The sequence below is a fragment of the Podarcis tiliguerta genome (genome assembly GCF_965153285.1).
Source record: "Podarcis tiliguerta genome assembly, chromosome: 4".
NCBI lineage: Eukaryota > Metazoa > Chordata > Lepidosauria > Squamata > Lacertidae > Podarcis > Podarcis tiliguerta.
This window is the reverse complement of record NC_139537.1, coordinates 25,698,446-25,722,461: the sequence shown is the minus strand read 5'-3', so window position 1 is coordinate 25,722,461 and position 24,016 is coordinate 25,698,446. Positions and strand designations below refer to the sequence as shown.

Here is a 24,016-nt window from a genome sequence, read left to right as displayed (position 1 = left end):
ACATACATTTCAATGAAGTTAAACTATTTTATATTCTAACTGCATCTCCTGAAAACAGAAAGCTGCTTATTATGGCTTAAAAACTGCCAAGACAGTCAAGCAATCTGTACTGCAACAATATATTTTAGCAGAGCATTTGTGAATAGCACCATCAGATTATTTGTTTTTAAAAAAGCATTGTGTTTCATCCTGAACCCAAGAGACAAACAAAAAATCCGCTTTCCATAAATAAAGGGCCAGGCGGAATAGCACCATTTCTGCAATAAGTTACTTTAATGATTTTAAGCTCATGTTTTGGGATGTCAGTTATGTAATTATTTATTGACAAAAAAAACCTAATTAAAGGAAATAATATTTGCCGCAGGCACATTATTTTTCAGTCCCCAATCCTAGAAAAACAAAGGAAGGCAAGAAACGTCTCCAGATGTTACATGTGTGTGATAATCATTGCGCACTGCAAACTATTGGCTGACCAATGTTTACTCAATCTTTATGATAGCAGGTCCCTGTCATCTATGCATTAATGAACAGAGTGCCTCTGAGTGCAGTCTGAACCCAGGATTCCCCCCCCCCCCGAACTGAGCTTACAGTCCTATCACACAAAAATCCATTCCTGGTCAGCTTTTCCCCCATTGCAGCAGCCTGATTTAGGTGGGATAAGTAATTTTTTTGTTGCTATTATTGAACAGTTGTACATCAGACAGGGGGGAAAGCCATGTATTGGATGTGCCGGAAACCAGGAGTCCATGCCAGGCCATAATTGCCACTCACCTGTGACAAAGGTAAGGAGTCCTTGTCAATCTACTGCAAATCACCCAGTGGGTTCCCATCTACATTTTGTCCCAAACTAGTCTATGGTTGCAATGTAACTGAATCTCCACCCTATTAGGTCCCATCTACATTATATGTTCAAATCATCATCATCGCATTTTAAACAGTCATGGCTTCCCATCAAAGAATCCTGGGAACTGAGTTTGTTAAGGGTGCTGTGAGTTGTTAAAAAGGTAAAGGGGCCCCTGACCATTAGGTCCAGTCGTGACCGACTCTGGGGTTGCGGCGCTCATCTCGCTTTATTGGCCGAGGGAGCCGGCATGCAGCTTCCGGGTCATGTGGCCAGCATGACCAAGCCGCTTCTGGCAAACCAGAGCAGTGCATGGAAACACCATTTACCTTCCCACCAGAGCAGTACCTATGTATCTACTTGCACTTTGACGTGCTTTCGAACTGCTGGTTGGCAGGAGCAGGGACCGAGCAACGGGAGCTCACCCCGTCGCGGGGATTTGAACCTCCGACCTTCTGATCGGTAAGTCCTAGGCTCTGTGGTTTAACCCACAGTGCCACCCGAGGCCTATCCCTCTCACGGGGCTACAGTTCTCAGAGTGGTTTAACAACCAAACCCTCTACCCAGGGAACTCTGGGAACTGGAACTCAGGTCAAGGTGGAATCGGGCTCTTCCAACAACCCTCAGCACCCATAACAAACTACAGTTTTCAGAATCATTGGGAGGGAGGCGTGACTTTAAAGTGTTATGCTTTAAATGGAGAGCACAGATGGGGCCTCAATGAGAAGAAATGGTGGAACCATTCTTTTGCACACGTATTACATGATTTAGCACATGGAACAGCATTTTCCTGGAATCCGAAGCTAGCATTTTGGTCAGTGCAGAAACTATGCAAGACCAGATGAGGAATACATATGATGACCAAATCCTAGCACCTGCTCCTCTGCTGCCATATTTGGAACGAATCAGCAAGTAAATTGCTTTGCGAAAAGTGTGTGTGTGTGTGTGTGTCCCCTTGCTCTCAGCCAGCAGGGGGGTGCCTCTGTTCAGCCTAATTGGACAAGTTAGCAGCTTCCAGAGCTTGCAAGCTGAAAAGGTAAAAATGTAATCAGTGCTAATTAAGGGCTAATTATCTCCAATTTGGAATTGACCACCAGGTGTTCAGAGAGGTGGAGGAGAAAAAAAGGATGCTGTGACATAGACATTGTATGGCTTAGGGTGTGTTAGCTCTCTTCCATCTTCCTTGCGGACCCATTTTGCATTCTGTGATGGTAAAAGGGTGCAATATTTTCAGATTCCCATCTGTTTCCAAGCCCCAAGTATACACATGTAAACGAGCCTAAGTTTATGATTCCAGCCTGTCTTTGAACTGAATCCATGCCTCTTATTTAATGCCTGCTATGCCAGCAGCAGCAACTGCCTGTACACAGCAGGAGAAGCCTACAGGTCGAATCTATACTTGCTGGATTTCAAAAATCCAGAAATTTACAGTCAGGTCATAGGTGTCCTTACCTGCATGGAAAGGTCCAGGACTGAAATTGGACACAATAAGGACCTGGATGGTGGGATGCTGGCAAGAAAAGGAATTATATTCACACACACTTAACTCATACTAAGCATGACACCTCTGCTTTCGGGGCATACTGCTAACCCCATAATTAAAGCCAAGAAAATGTATTTGTGTGTTTATATGATATTTTGATATTTCCATTCATTCAGATTGCATGCCTAAATGTTTGCCAGTGTCAGGTCTTGATCAGGACTCTGTGGGCAGCCATTTCTGAATCTAGGCCTGGAGGCAAAGGGAGAAGATGGAAACCTAAGAACCATGAAGAAGGAGTTTGAAGGCCAGTATGTATGGAAGTGAGAGCTGGACCATAAAGAAGGCTGATCACTGAATAATTGATGCTTTTGAATTATGGTGCTGGAGGAGACTCTTGAGAGTCCCATGGACTGCAAGAAGATCAAACCTCTCCATTCTTAAGGAAATCAGCCCTGAGTGCTCACTGGAAGGACAGATCCTGAAGCTGAGGCTCCAATACTTTGGCCACCTCATGAGAAGAGAAGACTCCCTGGAAAAGACCCTGATGTTGGGAAAGATGGAGGGCACAAGGAGAAGGGGACAACAGAGGACGAGATGGTTGGACAGTGTTCTCAAAGCTACCAGCATGAGTTTGACCAAACTGTGGGAGGCAGTGGAAGACAGGAGGGCCTGGCGTGCTCTGGTCCATGGGGTCACGAAGAGTCGGACATGACTAAACGACTAAACAACAACAGGTTTTGCTCTTTTGATAAGGCCAAGGCAGGAGGTCCAAGTACTAGCAATTTCACCTGGCCAGTGCAGAGGTTTTTCTTTGCCTGCAAAACACAAGGGCAAACTCTACATATTCCTTTCCCTGTTGCACCTGAAGAGGGCACCAATACTTAACCAGGCAAAGTTGTAGGGTAATTACCAAGCTTATCCACGCTTACCTTGTTTCTCATTCTTTGTAGGCTGAGGTCCATGCTCTAACGCTCTGCGTCTGAGTGTCTCCTCCCCCAAAACTTCCCCCGCGAAAACCCAATATTTAAAGCTGATTCAGAGCAGGCACTGAACATTAAAGAATAGGTTTTTGTGGGGCAAAAAGGGGGGGGGCACTCAGACACCCAGCTTTAAATTGCAGGCCGTGCCTGGAAAGGATGGAGGAAAGGTACGTGTGGATAAGCCCTTAGCTTCTGTATCTGCTCCTGGTTTTCCAAATCAAGCCTTTGGATTCTTGAGAGGTAATACATACATGGATTCATACTGTCATGCTCTAAGGCCAAACAATAGATTTAATGCTTTATTGCTCAACCATATTCATACTGAGCTTCTTTCAGGGCTGTGAGGTTCTGGTCTCCAACCCTTAGCTGCACCACCAGTCTATTTCAAGGTAATTAGTGCACATGACAATACAGCTAGAAATGTGTTAGGAAATATTTTGTCTTGTTCAGGCAAGATCTATTATTGGAGAGAAAATATATTAATAATAAAGTTGCAGTCTTATTAGTATCTGTATTTCTTTTGGATGTATAACCTCCATTTTTAAGTGCAAAACTCAGATGGCTCATTTTTTGCCGTTTCAAGATACTCCCTAGCTACCAGAGCTTTAAATATGTGTTAGTTATATTCACAACATTCTGTGTGTGTTTTGATGTTTTTGTAGTCTTCTTAGGTAGATTGTTTATTTTGACAGAGCAGTTTGCAAAATTCTGAAACCTGAAAAAAAAAAAAAAAAAACCTTGGACTATGTTAATGAATTATGAATTGAACTGGAATGGAATTAGTTCCTTTATAGAGGCAGTAAACTAGAACCAACTCCTTTTTAAAATGAGCTTTCCAAGCACTGTCATGTGCACACTCACAGGTGATGACAATGGCATTTGAACGATATTAAAAGTTGCAAAGTATTCTGTATAGTGGAAGCAAAAACCTGCAACAATAAGTAGAATTGAAATTTTGAACCCAGTAGATCTTACCTTTCCTTTTGAAAGAAAGAAAAGTCCTGTGAAGCTTGAAAGTTTCTTTTTATTCAACTCTCGTTAAAAGCAACCAGTTAAAAGCAACCAAATTATTCTCTTAGAACCAATGTAGGAACCACCCTCTGCTTTACCTATCATGCTATTTTATGTTATTTCCCCAGCAGATGTCACTATTGCCCCTTGTAACACAGAGATTTCAGATTTAATTTTGTTGCTTGAAATTGGGCCAGAGTATTTCTTCATTGATTATTTGACTAGTGTAACTTGCCCTAGGTTGGCAGTAACTGATATTAGAGATTTCCCAGTGTCTTGCCACATGAAATGACCAATTCATTTTAATGCTTGGGAGACAACCGTTCACCCAGCCAGCATCTTCAGCACCAAGGCCAGCGCACAAAGAAGTCTCCACTTTCCCGTCAAGTGCGATGTTCCCAACAATATGTCAATAGTTGCTACAAATGCCTATCCAAGGTCAAAGTTTGACCCTTGCTCATTAGTTTGCTAATTAATAACTAATTAACAGACATCAGTCCATGAGCGTGGTAATCACTCACTGTATAAGTGACTAACTGCCTGTGCCAAACCACTGCTTTCATTTCCCCCCAGTTTCAATGCACAAGATAATAGCAAGATCCCCGTTTGTATAATGTGTTATGTGGCTGGCCAAGGAATTTGCACATATAGATCACTCTGAATTTTAGCTCTTTGTTTCGTTTCACAGCCATTTCCTCCGCTTTCCTCTCTTGAAGTACTTACATCACTGCTATAAATCAAATGCAAACAATAAAGTTGGCATGCTGCTTATAAATGGATTCTAAAGGAAGCGACAAATTAAGACTATAATATGCACCACCCTAATTCTTCTGCTTTGTATGGGGATCCAGCTATGGAACATTTGTTTACTTGACTGATCTCATTCCATTTGGCACAGTACATCACTGATGCGTGTGTGGTTCAATGACTATGTATAGCCAGAATGAGCCAAGCCATTCTGGTGTCTTTTAGATAAAACATTTAAGTCCCAGTTCCATGGTAGGAAGTAGCACTGGGGAAACCCAAGCCTGCTGCTGGCTTCTGTCCCATCTTACCTGGCCTTAGAGCAAGTGTGGGGAACATTTGGCCTTCCAGATGTTACTGAACTACAGCTCTCATCAATCCCAGCAAGCATAGTCAATGGCCAAGGATGATGGGAGCTGTAGTTCAGCAGCAACCAGAGCAACAAAGGTCCCACACCTGCCCTACAGCTTGTTGATGTGGTCCTCCCTGTCCTCAATAACCCAAACTGGGATCTGGATATCTACCATCTCAGTGCTTTCAAGTTATCTGCACCTGCATGGGACAGATTAGATACTATTCTTACCTGAATTCATTGAACGTGCCTGAAAATTTAATTATTTATTTAAGTTCTAGACTGCCCATTGACCAATAAAGTTGTCTGGCTTTTTTTTTTTTAAACCTGCTTATAGAAAGAAAACGTTTACAGTCTTTTTCTTGCTTTCTGTTTTTGAGTCTCAAAAACGCATGAACTAAAGCAAAACTCTTTCCATATACTCCCGGGTCAGAATTGCTGCCCTGGGTTTCTTCTAATGGAGATGACTCACATTTCGTTTCTACCTATCAGAATTGTGTAACATGTGAATCATCTCCATTAGAAAAACCCAGGGAAGCACTTCTCACCCAGGAGTATTAAAGGCAATTGTTCTATATTGCAGTCCAGATGTTTTGGACTGCAAATCCCATTATGCCTGACCACTGGCCATGCTGCCTGAGGCAGATGGGAGTTGTAGTCCAAAACATCCAGCGGGCATGAGAATGGGGAGGATACATCTACATATCTATATAACATGTAAGCATTGAAATATAACAGTCTTAAGTGCACAATCATAAATGGGAGATGGTCTTCTACTATCCCAGATGTGGCATTGTCAAGAACATTGGGCAGATTAAATTAAGCTGCTACACTAGCAGAACCAGTGCAATGAATCCCGCTAGCACAATGGGACTCCCCCCAGCTCTACCCCACCCCCACACTCCCTTGCACCCTCTATAATCTGTTTCTCTCCTCTGTATAGGGGACACATGTTTCTCTTTCACTGGTAATCTTGGGCTCTAGCATTCCTAATGCAAAGCAACAAAGACTGCAGACACAGCTGCCAACACACAGCTACCATCTTGCATTTTCTCCTACTTCAAACAAGGTAACCATTAAGCGCCGTCATTTCCACACAAATTGTTGACACTGTGGCATGTACCTCCCTTGTACCGAAGACTGCAATCCTGGTGCAAGATGGATGGCAATGGCTGAGGTTGCCCTGCTCAATATTGTTCCTTGTTTAAACACAGTCTCCACACTTTCCCCCTCTGACAAAACAGAGCTGGCAAAGCCTAGGTTTTGCACTGGGATCAACATGACACCCCTCTACCACCTACAATAACTAGAAGCCACTGGAAAAGAGGGAAATAATATTGCATGGGTTTAGGTACCACCAAGACAGCATCCTAAAAAGCAGAGACATCACCTTGCCAACAAAGGTCCGTATAGTTAAAGCCATGGTTTTCCCAGTGGTGATTTATGGAAGTGAGAGCTGGACCATAAAGAAGGCTGATTGCCAAAGAATTGATGCTTTTGAATTATGGTGCTGGAGGAGACTCTTGAGAGTCCCATGGACTGCAAGAAGATCAAACCTATCCATTCTTAAGGAAATCAGCCCTAAGTGCTCACTGGAAGGACAGATCCTGAAGCTGAGGCTCCAATACTCTGGCCACCTCATGAGAAAAGACCCTGATGTTGGGAAAGATTGAGGGCACAAGGAGAAGGGGACGACAGAGGACGAGATGGTTGGACAGTGTTCTCAAAGCTACCAGCATGAGTTTGACCAAACTGCGAGAGGCAGTGGAAGACAGGAGTGCTTGGCGTGCTCTGATCCATGAGGTCACGAAGAGTCGGACACGACTAAACGTCTAAACAACAACAACAAATAACATTTGGAACGTGGATAGCAAAAAGAAACCTTACTTTCTGAAAGAAATGCTGTGTTGTGATAACAAAGACATCAAAGCCGCAGCCGGTTCTCTTAAGTTCCTCCTGGATGCAGCTGAATTTCCTGGCCTGTTCATCACACTTCTCCTTCATTTGCTGGATGAGCTGCCGCTCAGCCTCTCGAGTCTGCAAGTCAGGCTTGGTGGAAAATCCATTCCTTGGAACGGGTGACCTTTGTTTAGGGTGTCCTGCAAGAAGCAATAAAGAATACCCAAGGCTGTAATCAGTTACTTTATATGTACGGACACAGCTTTTCGCAGTTATAAGGCTCTTGAGACTTGCCTCTATGGTTGTTCTTTTTTGTGTGTTTTAAAGAATTTGCTCACAGTACAAAATAAAAGCACCAGCCCATAAAAACAAAACTTTATGCTCAGGGGGAGGGTTCCAGTATGGCATGGCATGGCTGTAAGTATACGACTTAATAGTTTTATGGATCTTCTAGTCACTAGTGAATAGTGTTTGATTCTCTCAGATTACTGTTTTATACGTGTAGTTAGACAAACCAACATTTTCTGGTGGGAAGGCTTGAGAGTGAGGTATGTTATGTGGAAGACTGCTAAGGACAAATTTGGGAGATATTACTTGGCGGGGGAGGGAAGTGAGGTCGCAGCTTCCATATCAGTTATTTTGTTTAGTTGCCAATGATAACAACAACAACAACAACAACAACAACAATTTTTTATTTATATCCTGCCCTCCCCAGCCAAAGCCAGGCTCAGGGTGGCTAACAACAATAAAATAATACAACATTCTAAAATCATTTCATTATAAAATTAATTCAAATCAAATTGATGGCAACCATTGGGCTAGAGTTCTGTGAAGATTGCCAAAGGAGGGAGTCAGGCTGTGCCCTTGCCAAAGGCTTGGTGGAACAGCTCTGTCTTGCAGGCACTGCGGAAAGATGTCAAGTCCCGCAGGGCCCTAGTCTCTTGTGGCAGAGCGTTCCGCCAGATCGGAGCCACAGCTGAAAAAGCTCTGGCTCTGGTTGAGGCCAGCCTAACCTCTCTGTGGCCTGGGACCTCCAAGATGTTTTTGTTTGAAGATCGTAAGTTCCTCTGTGGGACATACCAGGAGAGGCGGTCCTGTAGGTATGAGGGTCCTAGGCCGTACAGGGCTTTAAAGGTTAAAACCAGCACCTTAAACCTGATCCTGTACTCCACTGGGAGCCAGTGCAGCTGGTATAGCACCAGGTGAATGTGATCTCACAGTGAGGACCCCGTAAGGAGTCTTGCTGCAGCATTCTGCACCCACTGGAGTTTCTGGGTCAGTCTCAAGGGCAGCCCCACGTAGAGTGAGTTACAATAATCCAGTCTGGAGGTGACCATCACGTGGATCACAGTGGCTAGGTCAGGGTGAGAGAGGTAAGGAGCCAACTGCTTAGCTTGGCGGAGATGGAAAAATGCCGCCTTTGTTATAGCTGCAATCTGCACCTCCATGGAAAGGGAGGTGTCGAAGATTACACCCAAACTCTTAACGGACGGTGGTGGCACTAATTGTGCCCCCGCAAGAGATGGGAGTTGCCCCCCCAATCCCATATCGTCCTGACCCAGCCAAAGGACCTCTGTCTTCGAAGGATTTAACTTCAACCGGCTCCCAACCATCCAGCCACAGCTTCCAAACATCTGATCAGTGTGTCTGGGGCCGAGTCAGGATGGCCATCCATCAAAAGATAGAGTTGGGTGTCATCGGAATACTGATGGCAGCCCAATCCAAAACTCTGGACAAGCTGGGCGAGGGGGTGCATAAAGATGTTGAAAAGCATCGGGGAGAGTATCGCACTCCACACACCAGGGAGTGGCCCGGTGACAATTCCCCCCCAAGCGCCACCCTCTGTCCCCAACCAGAGAGAAACGAGCGCAGCCATTGAAGGACTGTGCCCTGGATCCCCACGTCAGCAAGGCGGTGGTCCAGGAGTTTGTGATCGACCATGTCAAAGGCTGCTGACAGGTCTAGAAGAATCAGCAGCCCTGACCCGCCTCGATCCAGCTGCCTGCAGAGATGCTGTATATGTGGAGTTTTGTGGTATTTTTGTATTTGATTCTTATTTGTAAGAGAACATCTTGTTTTTCTGTTATTTACGCTGGTTTAAATATGCGTTTCATACTTGACATTCCTTTCTAGCATTTTATTTTGATATTCTGTAATGTTGCATTTAATGCTTTAAGGCAGGTTGTAAACTACTTTGATAAAACCCCAAATATAAATGGGTATATAGCAAAAGAAGACAGAGCTCTGTGTACCACATGACTTGGCCTGCCCTCCCCCCACTAAGGTAACTTACTTTAGTTAGAAAATATGTGGAAAGAGTAATTTAATATTTAACTGTAAATTTATGTAAGGTTGTTTTTTTCTTTGTATGTGTGGATTTAAGATACTGTATGATGTCTATGAATTTCAATAAAGGATTTTTTTTTAAAGGTAACCTGCTGCCCTCAGGTGTGATGGAAGATGCTATATGGTTACCATTGTTGAAGTAAGATTCTACTGCTAGTCCAGTTGAGGTATGAACATGGAATAGTAGGAGAGAGCCACCCAGGACCAGCCCAAGACATTCTGGCACCTGAGGTGACCCACAAAATGGCACTGCTTCCCCACGAGGGAAGAAGGGAAGGTGTGAAGATTGACACCAGGAACAAAGGGGGAATAAGGATCTACATCGAGATTCACTGCAGATCTTGTCACCTGAGGTGGTTGCCTCACCTTGTCTCATGGGTGGGCCAGCCCTGGAGCCATCTTGTCCTTCATCTCAGGCAGCAAAATGTCTTGGGCTGGCTCTAGAGGGAAGAACGATTGTCTCCAACCAAAGCCTCATGTGCACTATATGTTAAAAGCAGTAGAATACCACTTTTTAAATAAACAGCCATGGCTTCCAGCAAAGAAACTTGGGAGCTGTAGTTTGTTGAGGATGCTGTGAGTTGTTAAGCTGCAATTCCCAGAGTGCTTTAACAGTTAATCTTTCTTCCCAGGGAACTCTGGGAACTGTAGCTCTGTGAGGGTAGTGGGGGGGGGTCTCCCAACAACTCTCAGCATCCTTAACAAGCTGCAGTTCGCAGGACGCTTTGGCCCATGACAGTATTTTTGCATGGTCTCTTTTGAGCAGCAGAATCCATTTGATACATCTGAAGCTGTATAAGAACAAAAGGATTCAAGCTGTGTTGCAATGCCATGGATAATTTCATAGAGCTGGCATTGGGAAAGAAAACTCAGCTCCGGGATGCCTAAGAGACGCTGAATAAGGAATGTGCTTTTTCTCAGGTTATTATTCGAGAGTAGAACTTAAAATATCCATGCATTCATGTTTTAAATCAACTATGCTACACAGGCAAGACACATCCATCCTGCCATCCTTTCACTAACAAGTGACAGCTAAGTCGCCCCACAAGAATTCCCCTTATGTGGCATGAAAGATGTCACTGTGAAAGTGCAATGCTTAAGTTTAACTGTGACACACACACATATTTTTTAAAGAATCTACTTATTACCCATGGAGTGGTGGCAGCTCCTGATGCTGTCACGATGATGGGGGGAGAGAAAGATGCAATGGCAACTGTGGGTGGGTTATCACCACTGTCTTGCCTATCTCACAAGGGAATCAGAAAAAAAGGGTATTGTCTGTGCATCAGTCTGCCCCAACCTGGTACCCTCGAGATGTTTTGGACTACAACTCCCATCAGTCCCAGACACAATGGCCAATATTTAGGGATGATGGGAGTTGCAGTCCAAAAACATATTGAGGGTACCAGGTTGGTGTGGACTATTTGGGAGCTGATGCACCAATTGTTCCTTATGAGATAGGCAAGTTTTTGTCAGTGTTGTCTCCTACCCAGGCTGCCATTGCTTATCTCCTCATCAAGCACTCGGTTGGGGAAGGCTGATCTATGAAAAGAGTTACCGTATTTTTCGCTCTATAAGACGCACCAGACCACAAGACGCACCTAGTTTTTGGAGGAGGAAAACAAGAAAAAAAATATTCTGAATCTCAGAAGCCAGAACAGCAAGAGGGATTGCTGCACAGTGAAAGCAGCAATCCCTCTTGCTGTTCTGGCTTCTGGGATAGCTGTGCAGCCTGCATTCGCTCCATTAGACGCACACACATTTCCCCTTACTTTTTAGGAGGGAAAAAGTGAGTCTTATAGAGCAAAAAATACGGTATGTATTTCCAAGGCCTCACAGCAGAAGGTTTCTATCGCTTTCCTGGGAGGTCAGGTAAGCCCCACTATCCCATCATACACTACACATTTTTTATTAACCACAGTTTACCTTAACTGTGGTCTGTCGAAACAAGTGGACTTCTTAAACTGGGGTTTGAAGTTGGCTTGTTTTAACAAACCATAGTTCAGGTGGACTGCAGTTTTCCCACATTCCGACAAAATGAAAAGCCGTGGTTAAATAAAAAAAAGAGATGATAGTTTCTGTAGTCCTCCTCCTGTTTGTGCCAGAAGAGGGCAAGTCTGAGGCTTACCTCAGCTTATTCCTGTCATGATAAGCCATTGTTTATCAAGACACGTTTTATCATGATTTTGAGAAATTTTACTATTAGTTACGCCAATGGACACTGCAAAAGCCATGCAATGACATTTCCACAGAAAATAAAGCCTGAAATAATTAAATAACCCCTTAGCATATTGATGCTGAAGCTTCAATGGAGATTGCAAATGAGTGGGTTTGTGTTTCACACAACTGTCCAGAAGAATAAATAGAATTTTATCACAAGGCTTCAAATCTCAAGGAATTCACTGACCTCATTTCTAGCAACACAGCAAGATAAAACCACTTGGGTTTTATTTCTTTTTAAAAAGAGATCCAGCTAATACATACAAGTCACACTATGCAGTCTGACAAGCCAAGAAACACAATTATTGTGAAACAGGACACAGTTTGGCAGTAATTCCAGCTAGACCTCCCAGCTGCCCTAGATATTTCTACCACCTTTCTACACAATTGTTTTTACACAGCTGACCTCCGCCTTCAAACAGAATCTCCTGTGGCCCAATGATCTGCCACAAGCCTCTTACAAACTGCAGGTGCTGAAGAGCACTTGCGACAAATTTATCTAGAAAGGGTGAATGAGAAAACAGTCTAAGGAATGGAAAATCTTCTTCCCAGTGACATTTTAAAACACCAATATGTATGCTTGACTAGAGATGTGAAAAGGCATAAATTTCTGTTCTGTTCTGTTCTGTTCTATATTTGCTGTATGCAGTGTTGTTTCTGTTCTGCTGCAGTTCACCTTCACGGAAACTACATTTTTGCCCCACTGTCTGCTATGGTTAATTTTTACATACTGTATTTTTCGCCCCATAGGACACACTTTTCCCCCTCCAAAAATGAAGGGGAAATGTGTGTGCGTCCTATGGGGTGAATGCAGGCTTTCGCTGAAGCCTGGAGAGCGAGAGGGGTCGGTGTGCACCGACCCCTCTCGCTCTCCAGGCTTTGCGCAGATCTCCGCAAGCCGTGGGAGCCCGCGCCTGGCTCCCACGGCTTGCGGAGAGTTGCCTGCAAGCCGAAGGCTGGGCACGCTGAGCTCAGTGCGCCCAGGCTTCGTGCAGCTCTCCACAAGGCGCGGGAGCCCGGCGCCTTGCGGAGAGTTGCCTGTTCTGGGGGCTGGGGTCGGGGGAAGCTCGGGCTTCCCCCGCCCCAGCCCCGCGCCTGGGAAAAATTTTTTTCCCTTTATTCCCCCCCCCCCCAAAAAAACCTAGGTGCGCCTTATGGGATGGTGCGTCCTATAGGCCGAAAAATACGGCAATTAATTAATTAAGTGATTCCACACCATTCATCACAATGCAGAGGAAACAAACTGCAAATGGGGGGAGGGTAGTAATCAATTACACATTTGTTTATATCATTTGCGAACTAATCAACAACAGCGAATTCCAAATACATTTGATGGATTGGTTTCAATTCCAGATATGGGACAAATAAGTGAACATAGGCAATTCCCACTCCTATTTCTGTTGTCATCACAGTCTCTGACATCTCTAGGCTTAAGGCTACATACAGCTATGGATTCCACAGCAGATCTTCAGAGAGATCAGTGGGTGAAGATTTTTGCAACATTGTAAGGCATCATTCCGTGTGCTGTGCTGGCTCGCCAGATGCAGCTTGTCACGCTGGCCACGTGACCCGGAAGTGTCTGCGGACAGCGCTGGCCCCTGGCCTCTTAAGTGAGATGGGCGCACAACCCTAGGGTTGGACACAACTGGCCCATACGGGCAGGGGTACCTTTACCTTTAAGGCATCATACCATTCTTTCGGGGTTGATCTAAACATTACAGCCTCGCACAATGAATGCAGCATTTTAAATAATATTCAGCTGAAGATGCTCCATACAGACATTTTTGCAGTGCAGTTTTTGCAAATCTCTGTGCTTAATTTCACATTTTCTTTGCCATCCTCTTTATCAACCATAAACTCTGCAGAGCTTATTGAGATGGCCCAAGCATCATGCTGAGTGAGGGAGCCACATCAGCCAGCTGATTCTGGGAGCTATGAGAGGGCAGCAAATTGCTAGTTTTAAAATTTATTCTTACTGTATTTTCAGTCCCAGGGAGAGGCACTTGTGGGATTTTCCACCTCAGGGAACTGCCATCGGCTCAGGGAAGAGAGGGGAAGGAGCGAATGGATTACAGAGAGCCCCCAGGGATCGTGAGAAGCAATACTTCCTCAGCGGAAGAAAGAAGCCACGCCTCCAGTGAGGAGGAGACTCAGGGCTTTGGAAGCTGCAAGGCGGTGCCAGGACACTTTGGCTGAGCAAAGGAGGAGGGAGGTCCCCCAGTGTCCACACCTTTTGTGTGCAGTAAGCTAAAGCGCAGAGAAAGCAGGCGCAGACTGGGCATCAAAAGATTACTCTGCTGGGTAAGATTCAAGGACTGCCCACTCTCAGATTCTGCCAGTGAATGGGCCAGCCACAGGAGAGTGGTGCTTTGCACAGAGAAAGTTTATTTTGGCATCAAAAGCAAGGCTTCACAGCCGAGCAGGGAGGCATTTGCCTACTTGCTCTCGAGCAACCCCTTGGTACCTTAACATCAGGTGCTAAAAGAACTTGGCTAGCTTGGGCCACTACGCACCTCGACACATATGTGTGCCTGATCAGATGCTGGTTCTCAGTGAATTTGCATTTCCTGATGTTATGTGTACCGGTGCTTGAACCTGATGTAAATAATCAAAACAAAAGGGATATGTTTATCTTGTGCGTAAAATTCTGTGCATTTGCTAAAGTCTCATCCAATGAGCTGCTGCATGGAGGAAACAGATGACACAACCAGGTGCCAGCATCCCAGTATGTTTGTTAGAGGAGAATACTACTGCCTGTGTTGCAGCTGCTGCCTACAATGCCATTGTATTGCCTTTGTGCAGCACAGATGTGCCAAACAAGAGTTCCAGACAGAAAGGACAAATGGGGGAAAGGGGGAGGCAGTGGCTGCGTTTGCACATAGAACTAAGCCAAGAGGTGTGGCTTAATAAAACATACTGTGCATGAACTGTGTACTCATGCACATAGCCAGATTGCTCTTGCTTCATATGTCAGGTGGATTTGTTATCCTCAGGTGGATTTGTTCCCCAACTGTGGTTTGTTTCACCCTAAGAAGCCAGGATTCGCAAGCCCACAAGCGATCCTGGCTTGTTCAGGTTAAACAAACCACAGTCCTGAGTTTAGTCATCATGCTATGGTGCTTTGTTTTATCTACTCATGTCTACTACATTTGTTGTTTTTTATTTTGTATTTTTATGCTGTGAACTGCCTTGAGATCTATGGATGAAGGGTGGTGTGATGGTTCTAGGGGTTGCTCGTGCGTAAATCGGTGCCAACACCTGGCTGGGTTGTCTGAGTGAACCTTTCTTGTCCGGACAGCCACTCACCCGTGGCTGTCTCAATCGCTGGCAGAATCCGTCAGTGGGCGTTTCTTGAACTTCTTCCAGCATAAAAGTTCTTTGACGCCTAGTCGCTGCCTACTCTCCCTGCGCGGAAGCCTTCTGCGCAGGGAGGGTGTGGGCATCGGAGGACCCGTGCTCTCCCCACTGGTCCCCGGCGAGGAGTCTTGGAGCCACCTCGCTGATTCCCCCATCTGCCCCCCTTCTCCACTGGTGCTACGCTGATTTCCTTCCCCAGAAGATGTGCTGCTTCTCTCCCTCCCGGGACGCTCTCCAGAATTCCTCTGGAGCCCTCCCTCGCCTTCTGGCTCCGATGGCAGTTCCCTGACAGGTGGTATACAAATTTTATAAATAATAATAATGCCAGGAAAAGGACAGTGTGTGGCAATGACTGGGTTTCCTCCGCGGTATGGTTTATTAAGGTGAGTTGCTTGGCTTGCTACTACGTGTGAAAGTGACCGGAGTAATTGGCGTATTTTTGTAAAGGACTTAAGCCGAGGGCGCGGTAGATTTGGATTGCCCAGTTCAAAGCTGCCGTTGCGGATTTTTGGCATTTAAGAAATTGTTTTCTGTTCAGAGAGTTAAGTGGGAGGTCAGAGTGGCTTGCATTAGCATACGGGCCAATTATTTCTATGCCGCCTTTGCCATACTTTGGATATTACTTATAGCTGCTCCAAATCTCTGCTGTACCTGCCACTGAATCCCTTTAGGATCAAGCTGCCCATCTTCCCTATGATTATGGATAAAAGAAACCACAGCAGGGCTTGGAGAGACGCATGTTTCGTCTCTGAAATGCTGAGAATTCACTTGACAACAAAAGTTGTATAATAGCAAGGTCAGTGAGGCTGCTTCGCAGTGACTTCCTCGAGGACTCCACAGCTAAATTGGCTGGGATTTAATTAGGGAAAATTCCCTGAAATTTTGTCCATCGTCTTCGCCAATTCCCCACAGCCTTACAGTATTTGAAGTGCAAGCCTTTAAGTTGTCCTTCCAAATACTCTGAAATGTCCTTGTAATTTAAACAGTGGTTTTTGTCCTTAGGGATAAACCTGAACTCCTCTATTCACCTGGGGCTAAAAGAACAACTCAGTATGCATATTCTGTCCCCATTCAGCTGTTTTCACATAGAGGACAGAAAATGCACTCCTGATGCCGGGACGAATTCCAAATTCCTTTCTGCCACGCTCCTTTAACAGCTGTGAAATTCTGGGGTGTTACGGAGAAGCAGAATGAGACATATTAATGGGTACAGACATGACTGCTTTAAAATATTTTCAGTCACTTGAACAGCAAGGTTTGTATTTTTAGGATAAAATAATACAAGCAGTACGTCTACTGGAGAGGATTATTGCACATTAAAGAAAACACTGAAAAGCCTTTCCGATGGTCGGATCCAGGCTTTGTCATGCTTTGAATAGACACATTTATTTATTTAAACACAATGGGACTTCAATAAAGTTAAGGTGGTGTTGGGACATATTCTGAAAGGCCCTCCTAATACTCTGAGGTTTTAGATAACTACAGTGGTACCTCAGGTTACATACACTTCAGGTTACATACTGTCAGGGGTTCAGGAGCAGAGGCACAGGAAAGGGAGGAAATAGAGAGCGAGGGGGAGGAGTCCGAAGGAAATGTTAGCGATGACAGCGGTCCGAGGTCTCTGAGTCTTTCCAGCGAATCGGAAGATTCACAGAAAGGGGCTCCCATGGTCAGGGCAAGGGGGGTGCCTAGGGGGACACCCCAGGAAGAAGGGGCCAGAGGGGACTCAGAGAGCAGCAGTTGGAAATCAGGACCAGCGTCCACACCAGAGTGCAGTAGGGGGGAGGAGTCCCAGGCATCGGGATCAGGCGGCGCACTGCCAGCGGGAGGACATGAGTCAGGATTGGCCACGCCTCCATCGGGGAGCGAGGAAACGGTCGAGAGGAAGGTTGAAGGCTGGGCGCGCGCGCCAAGTTCAAATGTACAGGAGGGCGGCACAGTTGGCAGCCCGGATAGGGAGCCAGGTCCCAAAGCCTGCCGAAAAGAGCGGGAGGAGTCAGGGGGGTCAACGTCAGCGTCAGAAGAATCCAGGAAGGAAGGGACCCCGGGGGGTAGCAGGACCCAGAGGAGAAAGGAGAGACGGAAGAGGTGGAGTAAGGCTAGAATCTTAAACTGGTGTACAGGGGGCGGAGATTCAGATGGAGCTTCGCCGATCTAAACCCTAGACGTAGAGCTGGGGCGCTCCGGCTTGAAAATGGAAACTGTACTTCAATAAAGACCTTTGTACATTACTACCGGCTAGCGTTGGTCCTCTGTGAGCTGGGACCTGGAGCCAGCTCTGACACATACGCTTCAGGTTACATACGCTTCAGGTTACAGACTCCGCTAACCCAGAAATATTACCTCGGGTTAAGAACTTTGCTTCAGGATGAGAAGAGAAATCATGCAGCGGCGGCACAGCGGCAGCGGGAGGCCCCATTAGCTAAAGTGGTGCTTCAGGTTAAGAACAGTTTCCGGTTAAGAACAGACCTTCAGAACGGATTAAGTTCTTAACCTGAGGTACCACTGTACTGCCTGGTAATGAATATCTCATTCTTGGACAAGGTGATCAAGATGGTGGTATCTGGCCAGCTAAATGAGCGTCAGGATGAAGCATCACCTAGACTTATCCAAATGAGATTCTCACTAAACACACAGGAAAAAAATTTTTTGACGGTAAGAGCTGCTCAACAGTGGAACAGTCTCCCTTGGGAGGTTGTGGACTCTTTTTCCTTGGAGGTTTTTAAGCAGAGATTGGGCTGCCATCTGTCCGTTGTAGCTGACATTCCTGTATTGCAGGGGGTTGGACTAGATGACCCTTGGGTCCCTTCAAACCCTTCAATTCTATCCCAGACAAGAGAAAGTGCTTCTTCACTCAATACGCAATTAAACCATGGAACGCACTCCCACAAGAGGTAGTGATGGCCACCAATCTGGATTGCTTTAAAAGAGGATTAGACAAATTCATGGAGGATAAGTGGACACTAGTCGTGATTGCTAGATTCTTCCTCCACTGTTTGGGGCAGTAAGTCTCTGAATACTAGGTGCTGGGAGTCACAGGTGGGGGAGAGAGTGATATTGTGTTCCGGTCCTGCCTTTGGGCTTCTCACAGGCATTCATTTGGCTACTGTGTGAACAGGATGAAGGACTAGGTGGGCCATTGGCCTAATCCAGAAGGCTCTTCTTGTGTGCTTATGAAGATAGGAGCTATACAGTGGTACCTCAGGTTACAGACGCTTCAGGTTACAGACTCCACTAATCCAGAAATAGTACCTCAGGTTAAGAACTTTGCTTCAGGATGGGAACAGAATCGTGCTCTGGCGGCGCGGCAGCAGCGGGAGGCTCCATTAGCTAAAGTGGTACCTCAGGTTAAGAACAGTTTCAGGTTAAGAACGGACCTCCAGAACGAATTAAGTTCTTAACCCGAGGTACCACTGTAATGCAAAATGTCTGAAGGGCAGCAGGTTGGGAAAGGCTAGTCTACTCTAAGCCTGAAAGAGTCTCAATCCAGCACAATGCAGCAAATATATAAGATAGATATTGTCAGAGCTGGCTCCGGGTCCCAGCTCACCAAGGACCCACGCTAGCCGGTAGTACAGTATCAAAGTCTTTATTGATGAATAGTCTCCATTTCCAAGTCTCAGCGTCCCAGCTCTACGTCTGGACTTTAGACCGGCGAAGCTCTGTCTGAGTCTCCGCCCCCTGTGCACCAGTTTAAGACTCTAATCTTACTCCACCTCTTCCTTCTCTCTCTCTTCCTCTGGGTCTTACTACCCCCCGGGGTCTCTTCCCTCCTGGACTCTTCTGACGCAGACGTTGACCCCTCTGACTCCTCCCCCTCTCTTCGGCGGGCTTTAGGACCTGGCTCCCTACCCGGGCTGCCCACCTTGCCGCCCTCCTGTACATTTGAACTTGGCGCGCGCGCGCGTTTAACTTTCCTGATGACCGTTTCCTCGCTCCCTGACGAGGGTGTGGCCACTCCTGCCTCACGTTCTCCCTCTGCCTGCGCGCGCCCTGATCCCGATGCCTTGGACTCCTCCCCCCTACTGCCCTCTGTGGGGGACGCTGGTCCGGATTTCCAGCTGCTACTCTCTGAGTCCCCTCTGGCCCCTTCTTCCCGAGGTGTCCCCCTGGGCACTCCCCTTGCCCTGACTATGGGGGCCCCTTTCTGTGAATCCTCCGAGTCACTGGAGAGACTCAGAGACCTCGGACTACTGTCGTAGCTGACATTTCCTTCGGACTCCTCCCCCTCGCTCTCCGTTTCCTCCCTCTCCTGTGACTCTGCTCCTGAACCCCTGACATCCATCCCCCCCTCGAAGCCCCCCCTTCCCCCCTCCCCTTCCTCCGGCGGGGGTGCTGGGTGCTCCGTCGTTGTGGGGGTGAATGGTGGATACAGTTCGTCCCCCGTGGCGTGCATCCAGTTAGATAAATCCGGCTCGTCCTCCGTGTCTTCGCCGACCTCGTTCTCCTCTGCTTCCATCTCCATGCCGCCATGCTCGAACCCAACGTCCTCCCCCATCATGTCCGTGTCCATCACACCCTCGTTCCCCTCTGGGTCCGTTGCCTGCCAAGGGCCCCTCAGCCACCTCTCCTCTCCTCGATTGTCCCACCAAAACGAGCGGTCTGAGGCAAACCCCGAGGGCGAGCCCTCCGGTGAACGTGTTTCTATTGCTGGTTCCTCGTCCGAGGTGAATCCCTGGAACGTGCTGGTAGAAAGCGTGGGTGTGAAAAGCCAGTCGTCGAAATACTCGGCTGGCATGGGCCTGTGTGGGAACAAGGCATGAAACTCCTCTTTGAGGAGAGGCTCGTCCAGGGCATAGTCCGGCACCCAACTGTTGGCGCTGGCCGGGGTACCTTCCCTTGCGAGAAAATATTCTACTCCCTCTTCCCCCCATCTCGAGTCTAAAATCTCTGTGACCTGGTTGATGGGTTCCCTTCTTGGCGACTCCCTCCTTGGGGGGGTCTCTCTATACGGGTCTGGTGCCGTGCCCTGCGCCTGAAATCGGTGAGGTGCTTTGTAGGGCGTGAGCACCGACCTATGGAATACTGGGTGCATTCTGGATCCCTCCGGAAGTGTCAACCGGAAGGCCACCGGATTGATCTGTGCCTCAACTAGGTAAGGTCCTAGCTGCTTATGTCCGAGTTTCTTCTTAGCTAAGGATCTGGTCGGCACTGCGTGGGCCGCTAACCACACCCAGTCTCCCACCTGTATGTCTTCCCCAACCCTTCTGTGCTTGTCAGCCTGCAGTTTGTATGCGTGCTTTGCAAGCTCTAACTGCCTCCTAAGCAGTTCGTGAACTTCCTGCAATTCTGCCGCCAAGACTTCCGCTGCCTGTGGTTCCCCCTCCCCCAGTCTCTCTAATCCCGGGAAGGTTCTGGGATGCCTCCCGTTGTTGGCGAAGAACGGCGTCACCCCTGTGGACACGTGCTTCGTGTTGTTGTAAGCGAACTCAGCGAGCGGCAGGTAGTCCACCCATGTCGTCGGCTGTTGATTTGCATAGCATCTCAGGTACTGCTGCATGATGGCGTTGACGCGCTCCGCTTGTCCGTTGGTCTGCGGGTGTCTCGCCGACGCTAGGTTGATCTTGACGTTCAGGAAACCCATCAGCTTCTGCCAGAAGCTCGAAATGAACTGGCGCCCCCTGTCGGACAAGATAGACCGTGGCAGTCCGTGCACCCTGAAGACGTGGTCTATGAACAGTTTGGCGGTCTGTTCTGCCGTGGCCACCTTCGCGCACGGAATGAAGTGGGCCATTTTGGTGAACATGTCCACCACCACTAGCACTGCCGTTTTACCCCTTGAGCTGGGTAAATCCGTGACAAAGTCCAGGGCCACCCTCTCCCACGGTTCGCTTGTGGTCTGAAGCGGTTCGAGCAGTCCTGCCGGAGGTTTGTGCACTGACTTGGCCCTTTGGCAGGTGTCGCACCTCGAGACGTACTCCGCGACTTCCCCCCTCATCTTGGGCCACCAGAAATCTCTGGCAACGAGTTCTGCCGTCTTCTCCTTGCCGAAGTGCCCGGCGGTGGGCGCGTCGTGCAACTGCTGCAGTACTTTCGCACGGAGGTCGTCTCCCGGTACATAGAGTGCTCCTCTGCGGATGAGCAATCCGTCCCGTATTTGGAACTCGTCGTCTTTCGCCGTGCCCTTGCGCACCTCCTCCATCTTGGCCAGTGCGAAGGAGTCCTCCTGCAGTGCTCGACGGACCGCCTCCAGGTCCACGGTTGCGGAAGCGCACGCCCACGCTTTCGGGGTGAAAATGTGCTTGGCTGCTGCTGGTGCCGCTTCTTCGAGGTATTGCGGCTTTCTGGACAGCGCATCTGCCATTATGTTGTTGTCGCCCGGGATGTATTCTATCCTGAAGTCGAAATCTGCAAAGAACTCTGCCCATCTGATGTGCCGCTGGTTCAGGAACCTTGCCGTGCGCCAGTACTCCAGGTTCTTATGATCCGTGCGAACCTGCACTGTGTGCTTGGCCCCGATGAGGAAGTGCCGCCACGCCTTGAATGCTGCATGAATGGCCAGCAACTCCCTGTCCCAGATGGTGTAGTTCTGCTCTGACTTGCTGAGCTTCCTAGAGTAGAAGGCACACGGTCTCCAGTCCCCATGTGGGTCCTCCTGCAACAGTACGGCGCCCACGGCTCTGTCTGAGGCGTCCGTCTCAACTCTCAGCGGTTTGCTGGGATTCACATGCAATAGCTGCCCTTCGGACGAGAAGAGACGCTTAAGGTTCTGGAAGGACTGCTCCGCTTGCTCCGTCCAGATGAACTTCTTCTTCTTGGAGCTGAGCGTGTCGGTAATGGCCGCTGTGTGCATTGCGAATCCCTTGATGAACTTGCGGTAAAAGTTGGCAAACCCCACAAACCGTTGGACCTCCTTCCGATTGCGCGGGCTCTTCCAGTCCAACACTGCGCGAACCTTGGCGCTGTCCATGGCGAGCCCCTTGTCCGACAGCTTGTAGCCCAGGAAATCCACCTCTTTCCTGTCGAACTGGCACTTCTCCAGCTTGGCGTATAGCCGATGCTCCTGCAGTCGCTGCAGAACCTCCTTGACGTCCCCCTCGTGGGTCTCCTCAGATTCTGAGAATATCAGGATGTCGTCCAAGAAGCAGACGCATTTCTTGTAGAGGAGACCCGCCAGGACGTGATGCATGAAGGCTTGAAAACAGTGGGCGCCATTTTGTAAACCGAAGGGCATAACTCTGTATTCATATGTGCCCAGGGGCGTGAACATGGCAGTCTTCCACTCGTCCCCCTCCCGTATGCGAATCAGGTTGTACGCCCCTCGGAGATCCAACTTTGTAAAAACGCGTCCTTTCCTCACCGTTGCAAGCAGGTCATCTATTTTGGGCATTGGAAAGGCTGTGGGCTTGGTCTTTGAATTTAAGAGCCTGAAATCCACTACAAGCCTCTTTTGGGGCGTGTCCTTTTTCTTCACAAAGAATACAGGGCTGCCACCCGCTGCTTTCGACTCCCGGATGAAACCGCGCTTTAAGTTGAGGTCTATGAACTCCTTGAGCTCCTGCAGCTCGTCTTCAGACATGGAATACAGTTTCCCGGCTGGCAGCGTCGCCCCTGGCAGGAGGTCAATCTGGCAGTCATAGGGCCTGTGGGGAGGCAGCTTGTCTGCTTCCTTCTCGCAGAAAACCTCCAAAAACGCTGCGTACTTGCGTGGCACTGCTTGCAGCGTGCTTAATTGTAGCTGCGTGTCTTCCCCTCCTTCTTCCAGGCTAGGAAGAATGCAATGTTCCGCGCAATAGGATGAACCGAAGGTCAGTTGGCGCTGGTACCACGCCAATGCTGGACTGTGCCTGTGCAGCCAACTCATGCCCAAGACCACCGGCGTGCCCGACAGTTTGGTGACGTTGAAGCTGATGACCTCTTGGTGATTTCCAATCCGCATCACCATTGGCTGCGTTTGTTGCACCACCTGCCCCCCTAACAAGTCTCTGCCATCCACCGTGACAACTTTCAGGGGCAGCGTGGCTGGTAGCAGTGGTATATTGTGCTGCTGAATGAAATCCAGTCCTATAAAGTCGGCGTTGCTGCCGGAGTCAATGGTGATCGGCACTTCCAGAGTGCTTCCGTTGGGCAGTTGGAGAGACGCTGTAAGCTGCACCACTGGTTTGGGTGGGAGGGGGTCTGTGGGCTGCAAAAGTGCTGGGGATTGCTTCATTGACTTGTCTGACTGGACCCCAGTGCCTCTTCCTCCAGCCAGACTCTGTCGTTTAACTGTTGCTGTGTTCTCAGTTGAGTTGCTTCTTTGACTGTTGCCGAGGCTGCAGTGTGCTTGTGGAGCCTCTGGGGACACTCTTTCGCCATGTGTTGAGCACTGTCGCAGATGTAGCACTTCCTGTTCCCTCTAGGAGGCTTCGTTTTGACTGCTCCCGGCATTAGGGCTCTGGTAGCTGACTGAGCCCTGGCACCTCCGATCTCCATCGGTTCCTCTCCCCCTCCCTGCGAGGGTGTGGATTGCGCACGCGCTGCTTCTTTGGGATAGAAGGGAGATGCTCTGGTTGGTGCCCTTCCCCAACGTCCTTCTTCTCTGTTGCAAGGACGTTCCTCCAGATGCACCCCGATCTCCAGAGCCCTCTGGACTACTTCCTGGGTGCTCCTTGGCCTCTCCCCCCTTCCAATCTCCGCTTTTACCTCTGTATTCAAGCCCTCCCAAAAGAGGTCTCTCACTGGCGCAGAAGCTTTGTCCCATCCCAGTGCATGGACCAGTCCGAAAAAGCGTGTATGGTACTGCCGCACACTGGCTTTGCCTTGTTTAAGTCCATGTATGTCTCTCCTGGCAATATCGATGT

General features: G+C 48.0%; 2 protein-coding genes across 4 annotated transcripts in view; one reads left to right on the top strand and one right to left on the bottom strand.

Moving 5' to 3' along the window:
• Window positions 1–24,016, top strand: part of FLT1 (fms related receptor tyrosine kinase 1) — a 482,624-nt gene that overhangs the window by 47,855 nt on the left and 410,753 nt on the right. The gene's annotated exons all lie outside the window — the stretch shown is intronic.
• The window catches only part of MTUS2 (microtubule associated scaffold protein 2), a 302,916-nt gene that overhangs the window by 47,492 nt on the left and 231,408 nt on the right, over window positions 1–24,016 (bottom strand). For all 3 annotated transcript variants that reach the window (XM_083437007.1, XM_083437008.1, XM_083437006.1), the window contains one exon: window positions 7,299–7,510. In XM_083437007.1, the coding sequence (XP_083293133.1) occupies window positions 7,299–7,510 (212 nt within the window). The remainder of the gene's footprint in view (window positions 1–7,298; window positions 7,511–24,016) is intronic.